Source organism: Malus domestica, chromosome 13 (genome assembly GCF_042453785.1).
Source record: "Malus domestica chromosome 13, GDT2T_hap1".
NCBI lineage: Eukaryota > Viridiplantae > Streptophyta > Magnoliopsida > Rosales > Rosaceae > Malus > Malus domestica.
In genome coordinates, this window is record NC_091673.1 from 6,901,433 (window position 1) to 6,919,730 (window position 18,298).

The window sequence follows — 18,298 nt, forward strand, 5'->3', positions numbered from 1 at the left end:
AAGACATGTATGTTCTTTGTGGCTGAATCTACCTACAAAATCTCGTGACAAAACTGATCTTCTATTTCCAGGGAAACATCAATATATTCAACGAATCTGACAGTGGAAAGTTGTTGAAAGAAACTGCTATGATTATCGTACACGAGCAGTCTGATATAGAAAATAGAATATATTGCTGGAAAAACGGTACATTACTTATTACGGTGTATAAAATTTTTGATAAATCTCTCTCAGAATTTTCATGGAACCAAAAACATACTTGCAGTAGCAATATAACCACGTAGCAGAATCCGAACGCCAGGTTAACAGCATACAGAAAATCATGGAGAAAGCTCTTGCACAGAAGTGAGACTTGGCTCCCAATTTATTCCTCGACATGATCTTGTCCTCGGAAGTGGGGGAACAAAAGGCTTCTTTCCTCTGAAACCTTTTCTCCGTAAACATTTTGACCATCTTTCCTTGGAGACATAATATTCTTTATCGGAGCAAACAGAATCATCTGTGTCGGAACCTCCTGAATCCACGGTGTTCTTCCCATCCGGAGCCTCATCTTTGCCTTCAGCAGCTTCTTTGGCCTTCAATTTCTTTTGGTGTTTTTTCTTAATTTTCTGCGCTGTAGTACATGGTATCATGTAATACTTCTTACCAATCAACAGAATCTCATCTGGCCGTAAAAGGGCCTCCTGCGGATTTTTGAACACTTCTGGGCGGGCGACGCACAAACCAGGATACTTTTCCATCAACTGAGATGCAGGAACTACATTCTGGTACAGCTCCTCACGACCGCCTGCATGAACTATCCTCACGAAAATATCCTTCGACTGCATGCTCAAGTCTAATGATATGGAAGCAGCATCTACTTCCTTTCTTTTGGATTTGTCATCCATGGAAGGTCCTGTCAACTGATTTCTGCCAGGATTCCGGGCTAGGCCTAACAACTGGATGCACCACTTCAGCATAGCCACGGTTAAAAGTAGCCCGATCAAAACGCTTTAGCATGGTCCATCGGTGGAAAGTGTGAGCATTCTATTGCCTTGATATTATTGAGCATTGGCCACACTGCATAGTTCCTGGTTTCTGGTTTTTTGTGGCCGGCTTTCCTTCGTATAATATTCTCTTCCACAGGAAGCTGTGATGAAACCAAGGCTTCCATAGTTGCAAAATATGAGGAACAATTTTGTTGTCACTGTCGGATGTGAAAACCAAAGCAGATGCTAATGAATATAATAAACCACCAATTAGGACTCAAACTTTGTTTACTAAGTTGAACTCGTGCCGGCACATCCTTGTGCTGGTATCATATTCCCATAGGCCTGATAAAACCTGCCTTTCTAACTTCTTCAGTCTCCCGCTGATCCAATTGTTATGGAGAACCAAACAACCCAGCTTCGCACAGGCTGCCTTCACGTTTTTCCTCTGCCACAGGTCCAGATATGCACCATTTGGGAAGAGATCTCTATCCAAGAAATGGACAGTCAGATTTGTTTCAGGTTCCAAGCATCTATCGTCACCCACACGATTGGAACCCCCTTCTCCACATAGCGTGTCGTAGAAGCTTGGCTGCTCAGATAGACCCGAAGTTGCTGCATGTGCCACCACCTTCCTCATAGCATTGATTGTCGAACTATCAGAACGGGCAAAGTAAAAGCCAGAGTTCAAGCGCCTAGGTACATTGATTGGTCCTTCATACAGAAAATACCACATAGGGGTTTTAGGTTGCTCGATTTAATAGCTAAGTAGTCACTCAGAACATTTATCCAGTTATATTCCAAACATCAGAGGACATTTTGTTTTCTCCTCCATGCTACGTGATTATATAACATAAAAAAAGAATACCTGTTTTGTTGAATTCATCGGACTGTGCTGCAAGAATAGCAGGGCCAAAGGAGTAGAGCAATGGCAGCGGATTTCCAAACCAATATACATCCACATCGCTAAGAAGCACGTTGTAACCCAGCATCAGTATCTTCAAAACCATCCGGGACTTCACTTTGGTCACCTTCTGAAAGCATTTTGTTCCAAAGTGGCAGTCGCTGCTGATCTCACTCGGAGCTAATGGATCCCTGAAAACAGGGAGGCCCTAGCAATAATACAAAATAGACAATCAAAACTACAACACATTTGATGTGGAGATCAATCTACAATACAGACTAGCTTCAACATTGAATTTCCATTTACCGAAATTTCACATAATAAATATAAAGATTACCTGCAAGACAGCAAACTCATATATTTCCTTGTCGAGGGCACAAATGATAAAATTTGTGATCCGCAGTTGGTGTAATCTGCACACCCAGCTCATGAGCATGTCCTTGTAACTATATCCAGCAGTAGCAAGCACAATTGTATTATTTTTGTCTGCATTTAATGGTAGTAGTGTCTCCAAGGAGAACGGAAGGTCTAATGGTTTCGAACGCTTTAGTGGAACCATCAGATAGCAATCTGACAACCAGCCTAGTGATTTAACACTGTCAACCAAACCCAAAGTTTTCTTCTTCCTCCAGGAACGCAATATCCTTCCTTTTCGTAATCTCCCTGCACTTTGGTATTCCATTGGACAAGCAATGTTTTCTGCTGTGTTTACGAAAGTATATTGCCCGTCACACTTCAAAAGCTTTGCTAGGCTAGAATGGTTAGTTTCATGATGAGACAATGATCCATATAGTGCCCCAAGGTGAGAATTTCCAGCATATTCCCAGCTTCTTTCAAAATTTGAAGCATTGGAAGATCCAACAGGCCAGTTAATCTGACGGTCCTGATCAATCAGATAGCAGCTTGAGACTGTCCAACTGGTATCAAATACAAACCTCAGTTCAGATGACAAGGCCTCATTAACGATCCAACTGTTGTGCACCCCTCTACCGTATAAGAAAGGAGGAAGGACTCCCGAATGTAGTGGCGTATCTCCATTATTCCATGCCATAAGCAACTTCCCTTCACAGGGAGTCCATTGCCAACTCTGACCAAAAATCTCCTGCAACTGATGGAAGAGAGCACAATATTAAGGGAGTTGTCCTGAATGGTCGATCAAATATCAGACCGGAATAAGTTACTTCATACCTCTTGTGTTCTCATCAATTCGCCACCCTCTCTTTGCCAATTTTTTCCATCCTCGTCCAAGTAGAATGGGAAGTAGGATGCATTTCGTGATGAAGCAACTAGAAGCCAATCTCGGTCAAGTGTGTAAGCATAGTTCAGGGTGGAAACAAAGTCAGGTAAAACAATGGTTTCAGGATCAACCAGAACAGAAATGTCCGTTATAAAGGACTGTGATCTTGCCATCATCGAATGAAAAAATGGTGTACCGAGGAACCTAGACCGACACAGATGACAGACACATATCAGACGGCAATAAATATACGCCAGTTCTAGCTCCAACTACATTACTCGTCGAGGATTTCCTGAAGCCTGAACTAGTCATCAAAAACCATCTTTTGGAGTAAACCGCCTGATATACAGGCACGTTCGATGACCATTTCGATTTTTTTTTTCTTCCTTTATTAATTCAATCATCAGAAATTCACTACAAACATTTATGTTCAACTAAATGGGTTTTATTTGAATAAAGTAAAGAGCAAGAAATGAATGAAAAAGTAATAGGCTTACGTGAAATCGATGTTAGGATCGACCAAAACCCGCAAACCAAACGCTCCGGCAAAGGAAACAGCAGAAGGGTCCCTGCTGAAGAGCACAACTGTAATCTGTGGAGACAATGCAAGCCATGAGCGAACAGCCAGACTCTGCCTACCCCCAACAGAACCAGCAAAAGGCGCAGGCGCCGAGAATATAGTAATCCTAGGAGTGTCCAAACCTCCGCCAGCCCGTTGACCGAGCTGGGGCCTCATGATCTGATCCTTGAGGGAAGGAAAGCATTGAGTGGCATACAGGGAGAGGGCAATTAGCGCCAACCCAGTTAGCCAAATCGACCATAAACTCCATACTCCCACCTGAAATGCCTGCAAAACCCGAAAACAAAAACAAGAACAATATTTGATGTTTTTTGTTTGTGAAACAATGGCAGAGAGAATGAAACATTGTAAGAAGCAGGGGAGTTTGTGACCTTCATTCGACGTGGAGTTGTCAACAACAACGTAAGAAAATGATGATTTTGTTTTGTTGTATGAATCGCAAGCTGAGCTGAATATAAATGTAGAGAGAGAGAGAGAGAGAGAGATAGTATGGAACTTTAACAGAAGAAGAGGAGAGAGAGAGAGAGAGAGAGAGAGAGAGGAGAGGTGGGAGAGTAACGAACGCACCAGGTGGGCAGGCAGCATCGCGCGCACCAAGGACAAAGGCCGTGCGGGATCCATGTGAGTTGTGCGACTTGTCGTATTCCGCACGTCAGATTCCAATCTAAGTACCTTTTCCTCCATTTCATGTGCTTCTTTGAATCTTGAACTCATCAGAGTCAACGATATCAGGCCCCAAAGCCTGCGGCGTCGTTTCGCTTCATCATTTTTTGTGACTATTTATTACGCACTTCCACCCAATTCTGGTTAACGTATTTTTAGATCCATACGTGGCATAATCAAAACCGTTCACTTTTTTTATTTGTCACTTAAAATTACCTTGGCAAGAATCTATTAAAGATGAGTGACACAATTGATATGATCATTCATAAGAACATGACCAGATGATCTTAAATTTAATGAAAAAACTAATTAAAAATACTTGAAAACTTTGAGTTTTAACGATAAAGACAAAATAAATGGTAACAAGATTGATTTTTCGTTAAAATGAACAGTCCCATGAACTTTTCATTAAAGTTTCTTAAATTTAATTGATTTTCTTTGAACGATTCTAATTATAATATTATACGATTTAAAATCCATTAATCACAACGCATTTATTTTCTTCTACCAAAAACTACGATTACACATCATCTGGGTCGAATCATAAAAACGCATCATATTTTTGATCCTTTAGTCACAATCCGGGGGTAGGAACATTGGAGCAATTCATAAGACCCGAAACCACAAATCGCCATGCCACAAAACCGTAATTATAATTCCTACGAAACCACCAGCAGTTCATCCACATTACCAACCGGACTCAAGCTGTCGTGCATGCTGTGCCATACTGCCATTATCCTCGGTACTAAATGGAACCATTCAACAAAGTACACCGATTTCGTAATTGGAACAATACCCAACTGCGGTGGCTGAACATGGTGCACCGGCTTTGTTGCGAAACTCAGTTCCACCGCGCATCTGATTCTTCAGTATTGGACATAATTCTGGCTCTCTATCGCTGTAGGATCCTTCCTCCAATCATCTCTGCCGCCGCACAGGTGATCTGGATCTTGACCTTCTTCCCCTGCATATTAATTAGAACAGTTAAGACAGACCAGACGGTGATTAGAGTTGTAGAAGCGGAAGCCTAGCAATATCACCTGAGTAGTTGCTTATTGATAGAGCTGTATATGTCTGAAAAACAATACACAACAAAGATTTCATGGCAACATACATACCTGCTCGTCTCAAGAGAAGAATAAGGAGAATGCCTGCGCTGAGAATGCTTGCTATGTGGAGACCGCGAAACTTGTCTAGAAACGAAAACATCCATGATACTTATTTGGTAAGTTTAAACATGCATTGTTCAGAAGAGAAATGCTCAGCCTTTTGCAGAGCCATACTTGATAAGGAGTGACCCATTAGAACATATTTTTCGGCTTCTAATGACTATGTAAAGAACCTATATGAACAAGTCATAATTCTCAAAAGGGTTTAGAAAACAAGGGTTTAAGCTTTTCTCTGCACATTACTATGTGTCAACTGTAACTAGACATAAAACAAGTTCCAAATGGTAAAACTGACAAAGACATCCAGGATACCGACTCTCATCACCACAATTATGTTTTTGCTGCAGCATTGCATACAAGGTTACCAAGATCCAAATGATTGATCATTATTCATATAGGCAATACAACAATATCCAAATGAAATCGATTTCAACAACGGTACTTGACAATTTACAATGAAACCATGTATACATTTTCACTCTTCATTCAGAATTTTAGTTTTTATTTCTGACCTTGTAAATCAATTCAAAATAAAAGAGCTAAACATATTAGACGTTTCATAACCTCAAAATGTTAAGTCAGTAAAATCATTCACAAAAGCAAAAGAGAATGCTGAAAGATAAACGAATTCTAATACAAAAAAAGGGAAAACACTAGTGCAATGTAATTGCAAAAATAAAATACACTGATTTACTGCAAAGTATAAAAAATAAACCATCACAATAAAGTTCCAATCTCACACAACAGTCACATTGGAGCCACAAAAGTACCTCAGATGAATAGATTTAATATCAGTTCATTTTGTATCTTCTAGCTTTTGAATTAACCTGCTAATGGCATTATTTTTAGTTTACATTGATTTCTGTATAAAACTTTGACACAAGAGGACAACAGTCCAAAACATATTATCAATTTTGATCTATCGGATCTTTGTAAAACTCAATGGTATGAACTTTACAATGCAACAAAGAAAAAAAAATGAAGAAAAGAACTCATAAATGGTTACCTTCTCCTTGACCTGACGGGTGATGGTGATAAGTTACGTCTCCTTGAATGCCGCTTCCTGCCACATTATATTATATGAATCACAGCGTAATAATAGTTGAACTGAAAAAGAAATAATCAGATGATCAAAATGGAGAACCTTTTAGAATCATCAGAAGCTTCATCACTTGAATCATCCTTGCTGTTTCTTCCTCTACTGCCAACAGAAGAGGAGCGCCTTCTCTTGTGCCTGCTTGAGTCAGTAGAATGTTTATGTCTTGATCTATCGCCCTCCTTATCCTTTGTCCGTTCTCTTTTCCTGTCCTTATCTTCTTTAGCACCTGCCCTATGGAGTCGCTCTGTTTCTCTTCTACCCTCCTTGGCATCAGCATGGGAAGACCTTTTTCTTGACTCAGATTCCTTCACACTTTGCTCTTTCACCTTTACTTGTGAGCCATTCCGATCATCTGCCCTTTCCTTTCTAGGATACTGTCCCTTACGATTCTCATCACCCTTATCATCTGTCCTAATCTTACCACTTTCTACCTCCTTATTGATGTCTTTCACAAAACTCTTTTTACTCTCATCTCGATCATGCTTATCGGGTTTCATCCTGGACTCCATAACTTGTGGGTCATCTTTTGGTGTGGTTTTCACATTGACATTTTCTTTGGGTAGTTCAGGTTTGAATATTCCTACGGTATCATTCAACCTAGAGGCAGTAGTTCCATCTGGCAGATTTCTATCACCATTACTATCATCATGCTTGTGTCTATTATAGGACTCAAGTGAACTGGTTTTGCCCCGTCCACTCTCCAAAATTGTCTGACTTTTACTATGCTCCTGAAGCTCTACAGAAGAACGGTCATTTACAGTGGCATCATGCCTATCATTTGAAGGCTTTTTGACAGATGACTGCTGAAGCATAGCATCTTTCCCAGAATTTGGCATGCCAGAACTCTGAATATCACTATCTTCATCCTCATCATCTGTAGCATAATCTGCAAGACCCAATACATCACCAGGTAAAGTAGGACTGGATTTGACATCTTCAGTCTCATATTCCTTAGACTTGGCCCCAATTAGAACTTTTGCAGAAGCCTTGGGAGCTGTAACTGCTGGCGGAGATGGCAATACCTTATGGTTTGAAGTGGGTGTGCTCTGTTCAACTGTAACAAATGACACAATTGGTTAAATTCTTTCCTCTTTTGAGAAAAAAAAATAAAGAATGCTAGACTAAACAAACAACATTATATATATCAGCACAAATCTAAGGAGCAATTATGGTACAATTACCTTCAACTGTCAGATCATCTTCAGTAAGAACTTTTGTAGCAATTTCATCAAACAGCTCATCAGTAACCTGACAGAAACATATTAGTTAAAGGTACAGTATAATGGAGTTAAATAAGCAATCTGCACTCCTAAACACTGCAACCTTCAGGAAAACTTCAGTTAGGATATGCTTTATTTCTTGGTTAATTGCTACAGTCCTAGCAGCTTCCACTTGATCCTACAAAACAAAAAGATATGGCATGTTAATCCCACAATGAAAATGAAAAGCTAGCAATTATTATGGGATGTATATATGGACAAAGAAAAAAAAACTGCACTTTTTTAGAAAGTACAGTTCACTAGAGGTGAGTGGGACTTCAGATGCAAAATGAATCTTCTTCTGGTGAGAAAAAAACCTCATCATCCTCTTCTTCTGTTGATTTAGAAGAATTGATGCTCTTGCTGTCTGCTTGATCACCTTTCACAGAAGATCTATCAAAACCTTCATCCTCAACAGATTGAGTTTCCTCCTTAGGATGGCCCATAGACGTACTTGTGATGACTGCTTTCTTAATTTCGTCTCTAAGCCAACTAGGCACTGGAGCCTGGCATAAATTTCAGGAGCAGATTGAATAACAATCATGTAACTCACCATAAAGTATAAACATATGTTAACAATGGCAAAGTTTTACCTTTTTGGGGCGCTCAGTAACTGTGGAAACTCCATATGCATCACCAGGGATGGTTCCTGCAGTGAGAGCAAAGGGCATTGCAGCAGATGGGAAACTTCCAAACGAATGTGGAGCATGCCCAGGAACAGGAGAGGGTATTGCATTAGAGGGATCATGCTGCAGAATTAAACAAATGTCAGCACACATTCATACGAAGGCCTTAGAACTGAAGAAAGACACATGAAACCAGAATTAACACCTGTAGTGGAACTGGAACATTATGAGGATAACCTACACCAGGTGCAACAGAACTAGGCCAGGTATTCATGGAGGGTGCTGTGGTCGCTGGGTCGACACCTCTTATAGTTCCATGTGAATCAGTATAAGCATAGCTGGATTGCATGTGTGGACCATGATCAGAGCTAAACCCGGGTGCAAATTCTAAAGGCTGGTCAGCAACATTGGTTGTTGGATCAGCAGACTGACTGTCATAGGCAAAAGGAAAGGGCTGCGATGGCTGTATGTGATGTTGTCCTTCCTGAGCTGCAGTCCCTTCATTGCCTGCCATTCAAGTAAATAGTCAAACAGCAAATCAAGACTTTTTAGGGGTGAAATATCCTTGGCACAAATAAGGGTACAAATTTGCTACTAGGAATTGGATCTTTCCGGTTACACAAGCAAAGCTCATCTCTTTTGTATGAATTCTTAAGACACCATGCACCATAAAAATCCAATGAAAATGTGAGAACAAAGATGTAACCAGACTCTAAAATCTTATTCTATTTCAACTACAAGTATTAGAATAGGATAATTATTCTCTTTCTAATCTCAACAGAAGCTGATTAAGGTAGGCATATTATGTCCCAAAACCCATTTATATTACCACGAATCCAACTCGGAGAATCTGTACAGGGAAGATGGAGTTATTGACAATGGAGAAGGTCAGCACTCAATCAAATGGAAAATGCATTCTTTCTCTACATGGTAAGACTCCTCCAGCTTAAAAAGAGAACATAATTTAATTGGCGAAGTACTATAACAGTGTATCTGATTGGGTATGAGTCAATTACTCTAACCTCCTTTCAACTTTGCACCAATCGCTTGCTAAGGTGTCTCTTGCAATTAAAAGAAATTTAATTTACAACTATTCCCCAAAAAAAGAATGTTGTTAGGATGTGGGCAAACAAATATTTTATACTCCAACACTCCCCGACTAATGTGGGTCTCACCGCACTTCTTGCTTAAACCAACATGTGAAATTCGTAAATTACAAAGGCTTGCAAGGATTCACACATAATAAGCTTTGTTATATTCTACCAATTTGTAGTCAATTATATATTAGAGAGGTAGCAACGAGTCTTGCAAGGGAGTTTGGAGTAATATACTCTGTCCCTTTTTTACCATTAATTCAGCCACAGAAAAATATTCTAATGTTGTAATTTCCTGTCAGATTCTCATTGTTATAATTATTATTTTAAAAGTATCCAGATGGAGGCCTACACCTGCACAAAGAGTATCAAGTTTATGCATTTCATTGCATTACATCTCATAACCAACTGCAAAAAATGGTATTAGGATTACGAAAAAGAAACTCAGCATCCATTCAATATAGATAATTAATGAATGAGAACAGTTATCTCAAACCAAAAAAAGGGAGAAGAAGGAGAGCCACATAACCAGTCAGTATCAACCACCTACTTGTACCGAGATTAAGATTAATTTGGTTGAAATAATCACAGCTAAAAAGAAGCAACGTCCAACTAAGATTTTAAAGATACTTTAATGATCTGAATGGAAGGTGCCATATTTGGTAATATTGAAAAAAATCCAGAATGTCAAACTAAATAGTAAAATTGAGTTCCATAACAGCAGTTGTGGAACACAAGCTTCACATGCAAAGCCAATACCATTTGAATTATTACCTGTAACAGAAGAATAACTATAAGGTACCTCCTGCTGATGGACAGATGAACTTGTAGATAGGCTTCCTTGATGGTGAAACACAGCATTCGCGTCCCCAGCTAGCGTTCCATCTCCAACAGTGTGATGAGCATAAGAAGATAGTTCAGAGCCGACAGATGAAGTCTCCTGGGAACGAATTCCCGGTGGGTAGTGTGTTGGAGCGCCTGAAACTGGAACCTGTTGATAGCTAGATGTAGAAAATGACTGATGGTGACTTCCAGAATAATGCGGGTCAACATTGTGGGGATACTGTTCGTGATAATGACTTTGTTCTTCTAATCTCCCCGCCGGTGGAAACTGCACCTGTTGATGTTGATTCTCCATTGTTCTGGCATCTGCCCATGCCTTAGCCTTGGCTTCCCAATCTTGATTATTTTGGGCTACCATTACAAAAAAATCAAAATTAATTCATTGCCATTAACCCGCAAAAAGCAGAAACTACTATTCCCAGCAACGTTTTGTCTTTACACTAGATCAAATAAGCAATTGGATAGTTGCACAAATAGGACCTTGAGTTTGTTTTTCTGCACAAAGGAACTAATTCCGCTGAACAGATTAAGTGGATGACAGAGATATAACGGGGAACATGGTGTTTTACTGCATATTCAACAAACAAAATTGTGGTTTATATAAAATGTGATTTAAACAGAACTCACCTGCGTAATTCGGCCAACTCGGAGGAGCGGCTCCCCACTCCTGCAAAGGTTTATGCTTTGCGTTAGAACATCAGCATTACACTATGCCAAATAACTTTTACCCCAAATATTGATACAGCGATTGTTTTAATCATAATAACGTCAAGATTCAAGCATACCCAACAAGTTCAAACTACCAAAAATAATCAATTTATCAACATCAGAGATCAGACCCACATGCATACATATACATATACAAATATATATGGAGAGAGAGAGAGAGTTGAGGGGATACCTGGGTGTGTTGAGGATAAGAATGGGGAGGAGGGCGGGGCGGAGGGGGAGGCAGGTGAGGGTGAGATTGATGAGGAGGAGCGGCAGGGGGAGGAGGGAAGTGGGCGTGATTTGGGGGATGTGCAGGATAAGGGTGAGGGGGCGGAGGATAAGAGCCCGGAGGAGGGAGATGCTCGGCGTAAGGTGGTGGTGGAGGTGGTGGGTACTGGTACTGATTGGGGTACCACTGTGGCCTCGGCTGCTGCTGGTAGTGATAGGGATCCGACGTGGAAGGTGGTTGCGGCGGCGGGGGCGGTCTCAGGTACCGCTGCTGCGCTTGGTACGAATCCATTGCGTTTCCTTTTGGATTTTTGGCCTCCTTTTTCCTCTTTTTTTCTTATTAATTCGTCTTTTTCCTTTTCTTTTTCTGTTATTTATTGCTTTTGACAAATGGGGGGCTGAAGGGGATTTCGATTTGCAGCGAGGGTTTGCACCAAGTGCAGTGTAATTGACTGAAGGCGGAGGATGAACGCTTTCCACTCCCGCGGGCCCGCGGGGGTTTCTATAACTTGGGCCTTTTGTGGGCCTGTTTTTGAGCCCATAACCGAATCAGATGAAAATTTAAAAAAATTACAAGTTTCATTCTATTTTTCGGTTCGCTAGGTTTTTTTTTATAAATTTTATATCAGATTGAATATCATTTCTCTACGGCATAATAATAGAGAGATCAAAATTTTAAATCAAATAATATGGTTATTGATCATTGAATTATTAATCAAGTATCGATTAACATGCCGATTTCTTACTGATGACATATTATTTGGTTTGAAAATTTAATTACTCATTTACCTTTTCTCTATCAAGAATTGTTAATCTCGAGAAGCACTTGTAGGTTTTTTTTATTTTATTTTTTTTTATGGGGTCAAAGCACTTGTAAGTTAAAAGCGTTTACTACCAAGATTATGTGTTCAAGTTCCCCAATATCCATTGTATCACAGATTCGAAAAACGAAAGAAATGTGGTACATTGTACTTCCTACCCAAAAGCTTGACTTCACACAAAGAAAGTGAGTGAGTCACAAAAATGTGGTAGGATTAAGCAATTTTACCCAGAGCCAAACAAGGTAGTAAAATCATAATTAATAACTCAAAACATTTGATATAGTTGTGTCTGTTCGTTTTAGTCGACTCCAACGGTTAGTGCATACACAAATTCTAGTTGATGTACAAGTATATTTCCGGTCACTGGATTCAATCCATACATCTGTGCTTTTTCTAATTATACTTCGGACGTCCCAAAAAGAGGTAAATCCGATGTTGCAGATTCCGTTTGTAGCGGCATTTGCATACCTTACGGGGATGGCGAAGCATCACTACTACACCAGCTTCTGTGCTGCATGATCTATTGACCTCGCTTCACAGCTTTACACCCAGTGCGACTTCTCTTTCACGTGTTGTATGGGTCAGCAGTACGAAATTTGGTTGCACCTCCATGGTCCATGATGCATCTCATAAACATTAATCGAACAAATACGAGTTAAACTTGTGGTGTCATGATCCTCTTAGATCATGCCACAGCATCAGCTTGCCTTCTCGTCAGTCGTGCATAGAGGCCACCATCAACGAGAAGCTCCCTGTGACTGCCAGTCTGTGTAACACAAAAGTTGTATTCAGGTTACATAATCAAATAGCAGGTGCAAAAGACACTCCTGGTTGGGTTGGTGCCTACATCAAGCACCAGAACTTCAACCCCGAAAAAGAACAAAGAAACTGAATAAAACTCTAGTACGAGAGATCGATTGATAGTAATAGTATCCTACAAGGTTTTTCTCTAAGCAGGGATATCTGTGAGGGATAGACAAAGTTTCTAACCTCAACAATTCTACCAGCATCCATTACCACTATCCTGTCAGCAGCTTGTATGGTCGATAGCCTGTATAAATGAGGCAGCCGACTTTCAGAAGTCAGAATCACCCAGCGGACAATAAAATAGAGCGGTTATTAGACAACCAACCTGTGGGCAATAATGATGACAGTTCTCCTTGTTGTCTTATCACTTCTGACAGCACGAAGAGCACCCTGGATATGAGTGAATGCCACATCAAATTACTTATCCTTTTAATACCTTGTGGTTCAGGGTGTGGGGAGCTTATTGCCAATAAATGCTTACCTTCACGTTGTGTTCACTCTCTGCATCCAGTGCGCTTGTGGCTTCATCAAGGATCAAAACGGTTGGGTCCCTAAGGATAGCCCTGGCAATAGCAATTCGTTGCTTTTGTCCCCCACTGAGCAAATCGTCATCGACAAGAGTATGATATCCATTGGGCAGGGATAAAATGAAATCATGTGCATATGCCTGCTTTGCAGCCCATTCTACATCTTCCTGTGTTATATCTCTAGTGCATCCATATCTAATATTTGAGCTAATGTCCATACGAAAAAGTTTGGGTTCCTGTTTAGATTGAAACGTAAGAAGACAAGGTCTACTTAATAATCTGCTAATTTTCATGCTGAAAGTAAAATAAGAACCTGTCCAACAAATCCGATTCTTTCCCTCCACCACATGACGTCTAAATCTTGTAGAGGAAAGCCATCAATCAAAATCTGCAATTAAAGCAACGTATATTTCAACTACCGAATCTCAGCATCACAGATCCTTCCTCTCTTTTTTTTTTTCTTTTTGTTGAAACACATATATGGAAAGCTTTAACTTGTTCTACCTGACCATTTGTTGGCTCATAAAGACGGAGCAAAAGATTCACTAGTGTGCTTTTTCCACTCCCACTAAGACCAACCTAAGAAAATTAGAAGATTGCAAAGTTGAGTGCTTAACTTTAGCAGGGAGAATAAGAAATAAATAGAGTCAGTGATACTCACAATAGCAACCACTTCATTAGGTTTCACCAATAAGCTGACGTTTTGCAGTACAGATACCTATTCAAATGTCTACTTGCATCAGCAATTTTAACAATTTTAAGCAACAAAGAATTATATAAATATTTCAAATCAGCTATAGCCCAGTCAAACGAAACAGGTGGCAATAAAATGTTGTCATTAGGAATTTGGTGGTGTAAATTTTAATGCTACATAAACTTAAATTAGTAATTTGTGTACCCCTAAAGGCATAGAAACCAAAAACAAACTCGGTAGAAGATGAGAAACTTTAGTGGGAAAGACAAAAAAACCAAAGTAAGCAGCTTCTAGTTAAAAAATTTCCCAGGAATATAAGAAACCAGGCTGTCATAAACAGAACCCAGATGCAGTATTTGTGTAGGGAATATACCGTTGGTCTTGTAGGATAATGAAAAGACACATTTACAAACTCAACATGTCCAACCAGCCTTTGCAACTTTGATCCTGCCACACAAACATAAAAAATCCAATCAAATAAAATATTAAAAAAAGTTACTAGAAGAAAAAAATAAAGCAGATGTGCTGAATCGTCACTACTGACAAAGAACATCAACATAAAAATTTATGGCACGTCAATAGTGCGAAACAAAACAAATAAACTACAGAAAGTACCAAAAAATAATTAACCTAATTTTAGCGGGAAACAACATATTGATGTAAAATGTTCATGAAATTTATAAATTCCTTGCCTTTCGATATAAATTGGTCACTGGGCAAGAGATCCATCAATTGGAACACTTTTTCACTTGCCCCAACAGATTGCATCAGAGAGGATAAATTGTCCCCCACCCACCATGTTGAATAAATTAGCCACTCGCTGTACAATATAAACTTTGTAAGTTTCTCTGCTGTAATATGGCCAGCAAGAATAGACATTCCTCCTATCAGCACGGCAATGACCTAGAAAATTGTGTGTGCCAATAAACGAAGTCAACTACAAGGAGTAGTAGGATGAAGAAAATAAAAAAGAAACTTGTCTTGATCATGAATGCCAGAATGTGGCTATTTTGAAATTAAAATCATCTCTCTGAAACATTGAAAAAGCTAGACCTGTGTTGAGTGATAAAGAGCGTTGAAGCTCAAGTTCCAGAAACCAGATGCAGCACTTTGCCGCACACTTATATCAGCTAGTTTCCCCAGCCACAGTTTGTACCTATACAGCATGCATAGATGTAAACATCTCTGTCAACCACTAAGAAACATCTCTGCACTTGTCAAATCTCAAACTGGTAAAAGGTTCAATTCTATAGCATCTGTCACCTTCCAAGTTCTTGTTCTTCTGTTCCATAAACACGAACAGTTCTCACCAAAGAGAATGTCTCTTGTGCAACCTACATTATATGAAGAAAACTCAGGTAAACTATAAATCACTTAAGAACCCAAGCTTCAACAAAACAATTATATCTAACATTTTCAATTCTACCTCATTGGCAGAAGCAGTGAACTCCTGAGTTAGCTTCGCTGCCTTCTTTTGGTACCTATAAGAAAGGAAAGGTTTTAAGCCTCAACCTTTTTAAATTAACAATGATCAGAAAGAGCCGGACTCAGTAACAACAAGCGTGTGATACAGACATTTCTGTCCATTTCTCCCCAATAAAGATTAATATCTGATGTGAAGTCATAGGGCATCTTGTTGTTCTGAAATGACAACAATATTTTTTCCCCAACGTTATTCCTTACTTGTCTTTGTAAAGCGACACAGACCAAACTACAACGAATCATTCACCTCCAACGGCATACAGATTTCTATTGTTACCCATTCTTCTATTGAAAATTTGAAACACACCCAAATCATATTAACAGATAAATTTTACAGTAACATATAAGTTTAGCAAGGCAGTTCTACATATAGAGGAAGAAGTACTGACGAAACTGTGAAAAGTTTTACCGGCCATATATCAGCATAATTGCTGCTAAAGTAGAGCATATCGCCAATACGCATAAACCAAGAGGCCGTGACAAAACTAGTAAATAGATCATCGCGCCTGTCCCCTGAAAAAGAACCATGGGAAAGATAAAATAAATCTCAAGAGCATAGGCAAACTCAGAATCAATTGATAAAGTAGTGAATAAACCAGAAATGATGATTAAAGTAGTAAAACTACCTGAAGAACATTGCGAAATATCATATTGAGATCATTCCCAATAACTCGTGATACTTGCTGACAATCTGCCCCTAGCCTACTCGTCAAATCACCAACTGTTTCAGTGTCAAAAAAGAATATATCCTACAATGGAAATACTATGTAATAAGTCACAGAATAAACCGGTATATCTACAACGTTAAAGTTTGGCGGATACAAGAAAACGGAAAATCTAATAATTTCAGAACCTGAACAAGAAGTGAAGAGTATAGTGTTTCCCTCATTCTCTTGACCTAAAATATGACATGAAACGATCCAAGTAAGTAATTCAGAAAAAAGAAAAAAAGCATGTGAGGAGACGGGGCGGAGTTGAAGAGGGGGGCAATCATGACAGGGACTCACAAGAAGCATATTTGCAATGCCGAAACAGCATCCTCGTATACCACTGAAGTCCAGAAACAGATTATGAGGTCAGCAGCTGTCTCAAATAACTGATCGCTCGAGAAGTATACAAATTCCAAATATCAAGTGTGAAAAGTTCAGTGATTGCATATGAAATTAATCAAGATTTCTTCCAGAAAAGCGGTAATTTAGATATTAAAGCTTATCAAACAGGTTGCATTCCGCCGGCAGGGCAGGGCAGTGCGCCACAGCATTGACCGGAATTGAATGCTCGCCGGAAAATTATAGTAGTTTAGAATATTGCTGTGTCAAAAAATAAAGAAGAAGGGAACTTTGTCCATACAAGATTTTGACCTGCAAATTCCCGAAACAACACAAAGAAGCACCAACAGCCGCACATTTTGACGGAACACCGCGACTTCGCCGCTCTGCGCCGTGAATATTGACGCTGTCAAGTAATGCGGTATGGATATCTCCGAAAGCTGAAGCAGCAGCAGCAGCAATACCAAACAATTCAGTATACTAAAAAACAAAATCCACAGAAAAAGTTACAACCTTTGAAGTTTGAAATGAAGAAAAAACGACGAACCGCAGCAACAATTAGGGCGGAGAAAGCGGCAAAGATGACCCAACGGTCACGAGCAACCAAGCCCCACATCCGAGTGAGAGCGCGCGCAACAGTCACCGGCTTCGCGAAGATTCTAATATCCGCCTCATCGGAGAAGCTCCACCAAGTCCCTCCCGGTAATATCGAGCGGAGAAACGCGAAGAGTTGCCGGAGCTTCTCTGACAGCTGGACATCGGCTTCTTCGGCGCCGTTTTTGTACTCTTCGGTGGTCGCGTAGCCGTTGACGGAGGTCGATTTCGGGGGAGAGAAGTGGAAGCGTGTGGAATTGGAGGAATGGGTGGAGAGAGAAAGGCGAGGGTTGAGGGTGGTGGTTCGGGTTGCGGAGGTGAAATGGCGGAGTTCGCGAGGGGTTATTGTGATGAGAGGTTGTTTGTGGCGGAAGGAGGAGAGGAGAGGAGGGTGGAAGTTGCAGAGAGGCTTGGCCATGGTTGAAGGGGGCATTGGATGGAGAAAAAGCTATGGCTCTGGTATATATCCCCTCTCTCTCTCTCTCTCTCTTTCTCTCTCTCTCTCCTCTCTCCTCTCTCTCTCTCTCTTTCTCCCCGAGGCTCTGTGGTACGTTTGAGTCGAGGAGACGAAGATGTGGAAGTCGAGAGTTCACACATCAGCTGTTGCGGGTACTCAGGACTAACGTTGCCCAAAAAAATGGAAAACTACAAAATTTAATTGCAAATTTACCCTCGGAAATTTGCGGTCGTTCCACTTTGAACTTTTAAGTTTTAGTTTGGTTCCGATTGGTCCATGAAGTTTTAAAAAAGAGTTTTGTGTTTTTTTTTTTTCATAGAAGGATTATGGGAGATTAGTTCTTTGTCAATCGTCATTTGTGAGGTACCAACTCTCCCTTGAAGGAGAAAGAACTATTGCACTCATAACCCCCCCCCCCCCAGTTCGTCCCCTTTCTACAACATCCATTAAAAACAATTAACAAAAGGAATATGTTATGGTTCAATA

At 40.1% G+C, this 18,298-nt stretch overlaps 4 protein-coding genes across 7 annotated transcripts; all 4 read right to left on the reverse strand.

Moving 5' to 3' along the window:
- Nucleotides 1-151: 151 nt before the first annotated feature.
- On the reverse strand, nt 152-959 carry LOC103452032 (uncharacterized). The gene has a single exon (XM_008391503.4). It carries the CDS (start codon nt 957-959, stop codon nt 321-323), a length of 639 nt encoding a protein of 212 aa, XP_008389725.2. The 3' UTR covers nt 152-320.
- LOC139190331 (beta-arabinofuranosyltransferase RAY1) lies at nt 152-4,230 on the reverse strand. Of its 2 annotated transcripts, none has more exons than XM_070810369.1 (6): nt 4,061-4,230; nt 3,607-3,956; nt 3,061-3,313; nt 2,210-2,974; nt 1,837-2,080; nt 152-1,682 (listed from the first exon to the last, which is right to left on the reverse strand). In XM_070810369.1, exons 1-6 carry the CDS (start codon nt 4,064-4,066, stop codon nt 1,246-1,248), a joined length of 2,055 nt encoding a protein of 684 aa, XP_070666470.1. In that variant the 5' UTR covers nt 4,067-4,230; the 3' UTR covers nt 152-1,245. The 2 variants fall into 2 exon arrangements, with proteins under 2 accessions (XP_070666470.1, XP_070666469.1); XM_070810368.1 differs by having other exon boundaries at nt 2,210-2,980.
- A 590-nt stretch (nt 4,231-4,820) lies between these two features.
- On the reverse strand, nt 4,821-11,852 carry LOC103452384 (uncharacterized). Of its 2 annotated transcripts, XM_070810367.1 has the most exons (12): nt 11,344-11,852; nt 11,070-11,109; nt 10,374-10,793; nt 8,711-9,012; nt 8,473-8,628; nt 8,197-8,385; nt 7,944-8,018; nt 7,802-7,868; nt 6,666-7,674; nt 6,528-6,584; nt 5,471-5,545; nt 4,821-5,316 (listed from the first exon to the last, which is right to left on the reverse strand). In XM_070810367.1, the coding sequence occupies exons 1-12, from the start codon at nt 11,671-11,673 to the stop codon at nt 5,271-5,273; spliced, it is 2,766 nt and encodes a 921-aa protein (XP_070666468.1). In that variant the 5' UTR covers nt 11,674-11,852; the 3' UTR covers nt 4,821-5,270. The 2 variants fall into 2 exon arrangements, with proteins under 2 accessions (XP_070666468.1, XP_070666467.1); XM_070810366.1 differs by having other exon boundaries at nt 4,821-5,545.
- A 593-nt stretch (nt 11,853-12,445) lies between these two features.
- LOC103452034 (ABC transporter B family member 26, chloroplastic) lies at nt 12,446-17,962 on the reverse strand. 2 transcript variants are annotated; one of them, XM_008391506.4, is made up of 18 exons: nt 17,309-17,962; nt 17,074-17,201; nt 16,720-16,762; nt 16,566-16,610; nt 16,339-16,461; nt 16,122-16,225; nt 15,657-15,711; nt 15,494-15,564; nt 15,284-15,386; nt 14,923-15,133; nt 14,604-14,677; nt 14,198-14,254; nt 14,041-14,115; nt 13,850-13,924; nt 13,491-13,772; nt 13,335-13,399; nt 13,193-13,253; nt 12,446-12,968 (listed from the first exon to the last, which is right to left on the reverse strand). In XM_008391506.4, the coding sequence occupies exons 1-18, from the start codon at nt 17,786-17,788 to the stop codon at nt 12,888-12,890; spliced, it is 2,133 nt and encodes a 710-aa protein (XP_008389728.2). In that variant the 5' UTR covers nt 17,789-17,962; the 3' UTR covers nt 12,446-12,887. The 2 variants fall into 2 exon arrangements, with proteins under 2 accessions (XP_008389728.2, XP_070666471.1); XM_070810370.1 differs by having other exon boundaries at nt 17,063-17,201.
- Nucleotides 17,963-18,298: the final 336 nt, after the last annotated feature.

Excerpts from the sequence above, each read along its gene's own strand:
- LOC103452032 (XM_008391503.4), bottom strand. The coding sequence starts at position 959 with ATGCTGAAGTGGTGCATCCAGTTGTTAGGCCTAGCCCGGAATCCTGGC.
- LOC139190331 (XM_070810368.1), bottom strand. Across the intron at positions 3,314-3,606 it reads GATCCTAACATCGATTTCAC|GTTCCTCGGTACACCATTTT; the intron begins GTAAGCCTATTA and ends GTGTCGGTCTAG. Across the intron at positions 2,981-3,060 it reads AATTGATGAGAACACAAGAG|TTGCAGGAGATTTTTGGTCA; the intron begins GTATGAAGTAAC and ends CTCTTCCATCAG.
- LOC103452384 (XM_070810366.1), bottom strand. The coding sequence starts at position 11,673 with ATGGATTCGTACCAAGCGCAGCAGCGGTACCTGAGACCGCCCCCGCCG. Across the intron at positions 7,869-7,943 it reads TAACTGAAGTTTTCCTGAAG|GTTACTGATGAGCTGTTTGA; the intron begins GTTGCAGTGTTT and ends TGTTTCTGTCAG. Across the intron at positions 5,546-6,527 it reads CCCGTCAGGTCAAGGAGAAG|ACAAGTTTCGCGGTCTCCAC; the intron begins GTAACCATTTAT and ends TTTCGTTTCTAG.
- LOC103452034 (XM_008391506.4), bottom strand. The coding sequence starts at position 17,788 with ATGCCCCCTTCAACCATGGCCAAGCCTCTCTGCAACTTCCACCCTCCT. Across the intron at positions 16,226-16,338 it reads TATTTCGCAATGTTCTTCAG|GGGACAGGCGCGATGATCTA; the intron begins GTAGTTTTACTA and ends GTTCTTTTTCAG. Across the intron at positions 13,400-13,490 it reads AGAGTGAACACAACGTGAAG|GGTGCTCTTCGTGCTGTCAG; the intron begins GTAAGCATTTAT and ends ACTCATATCCAG.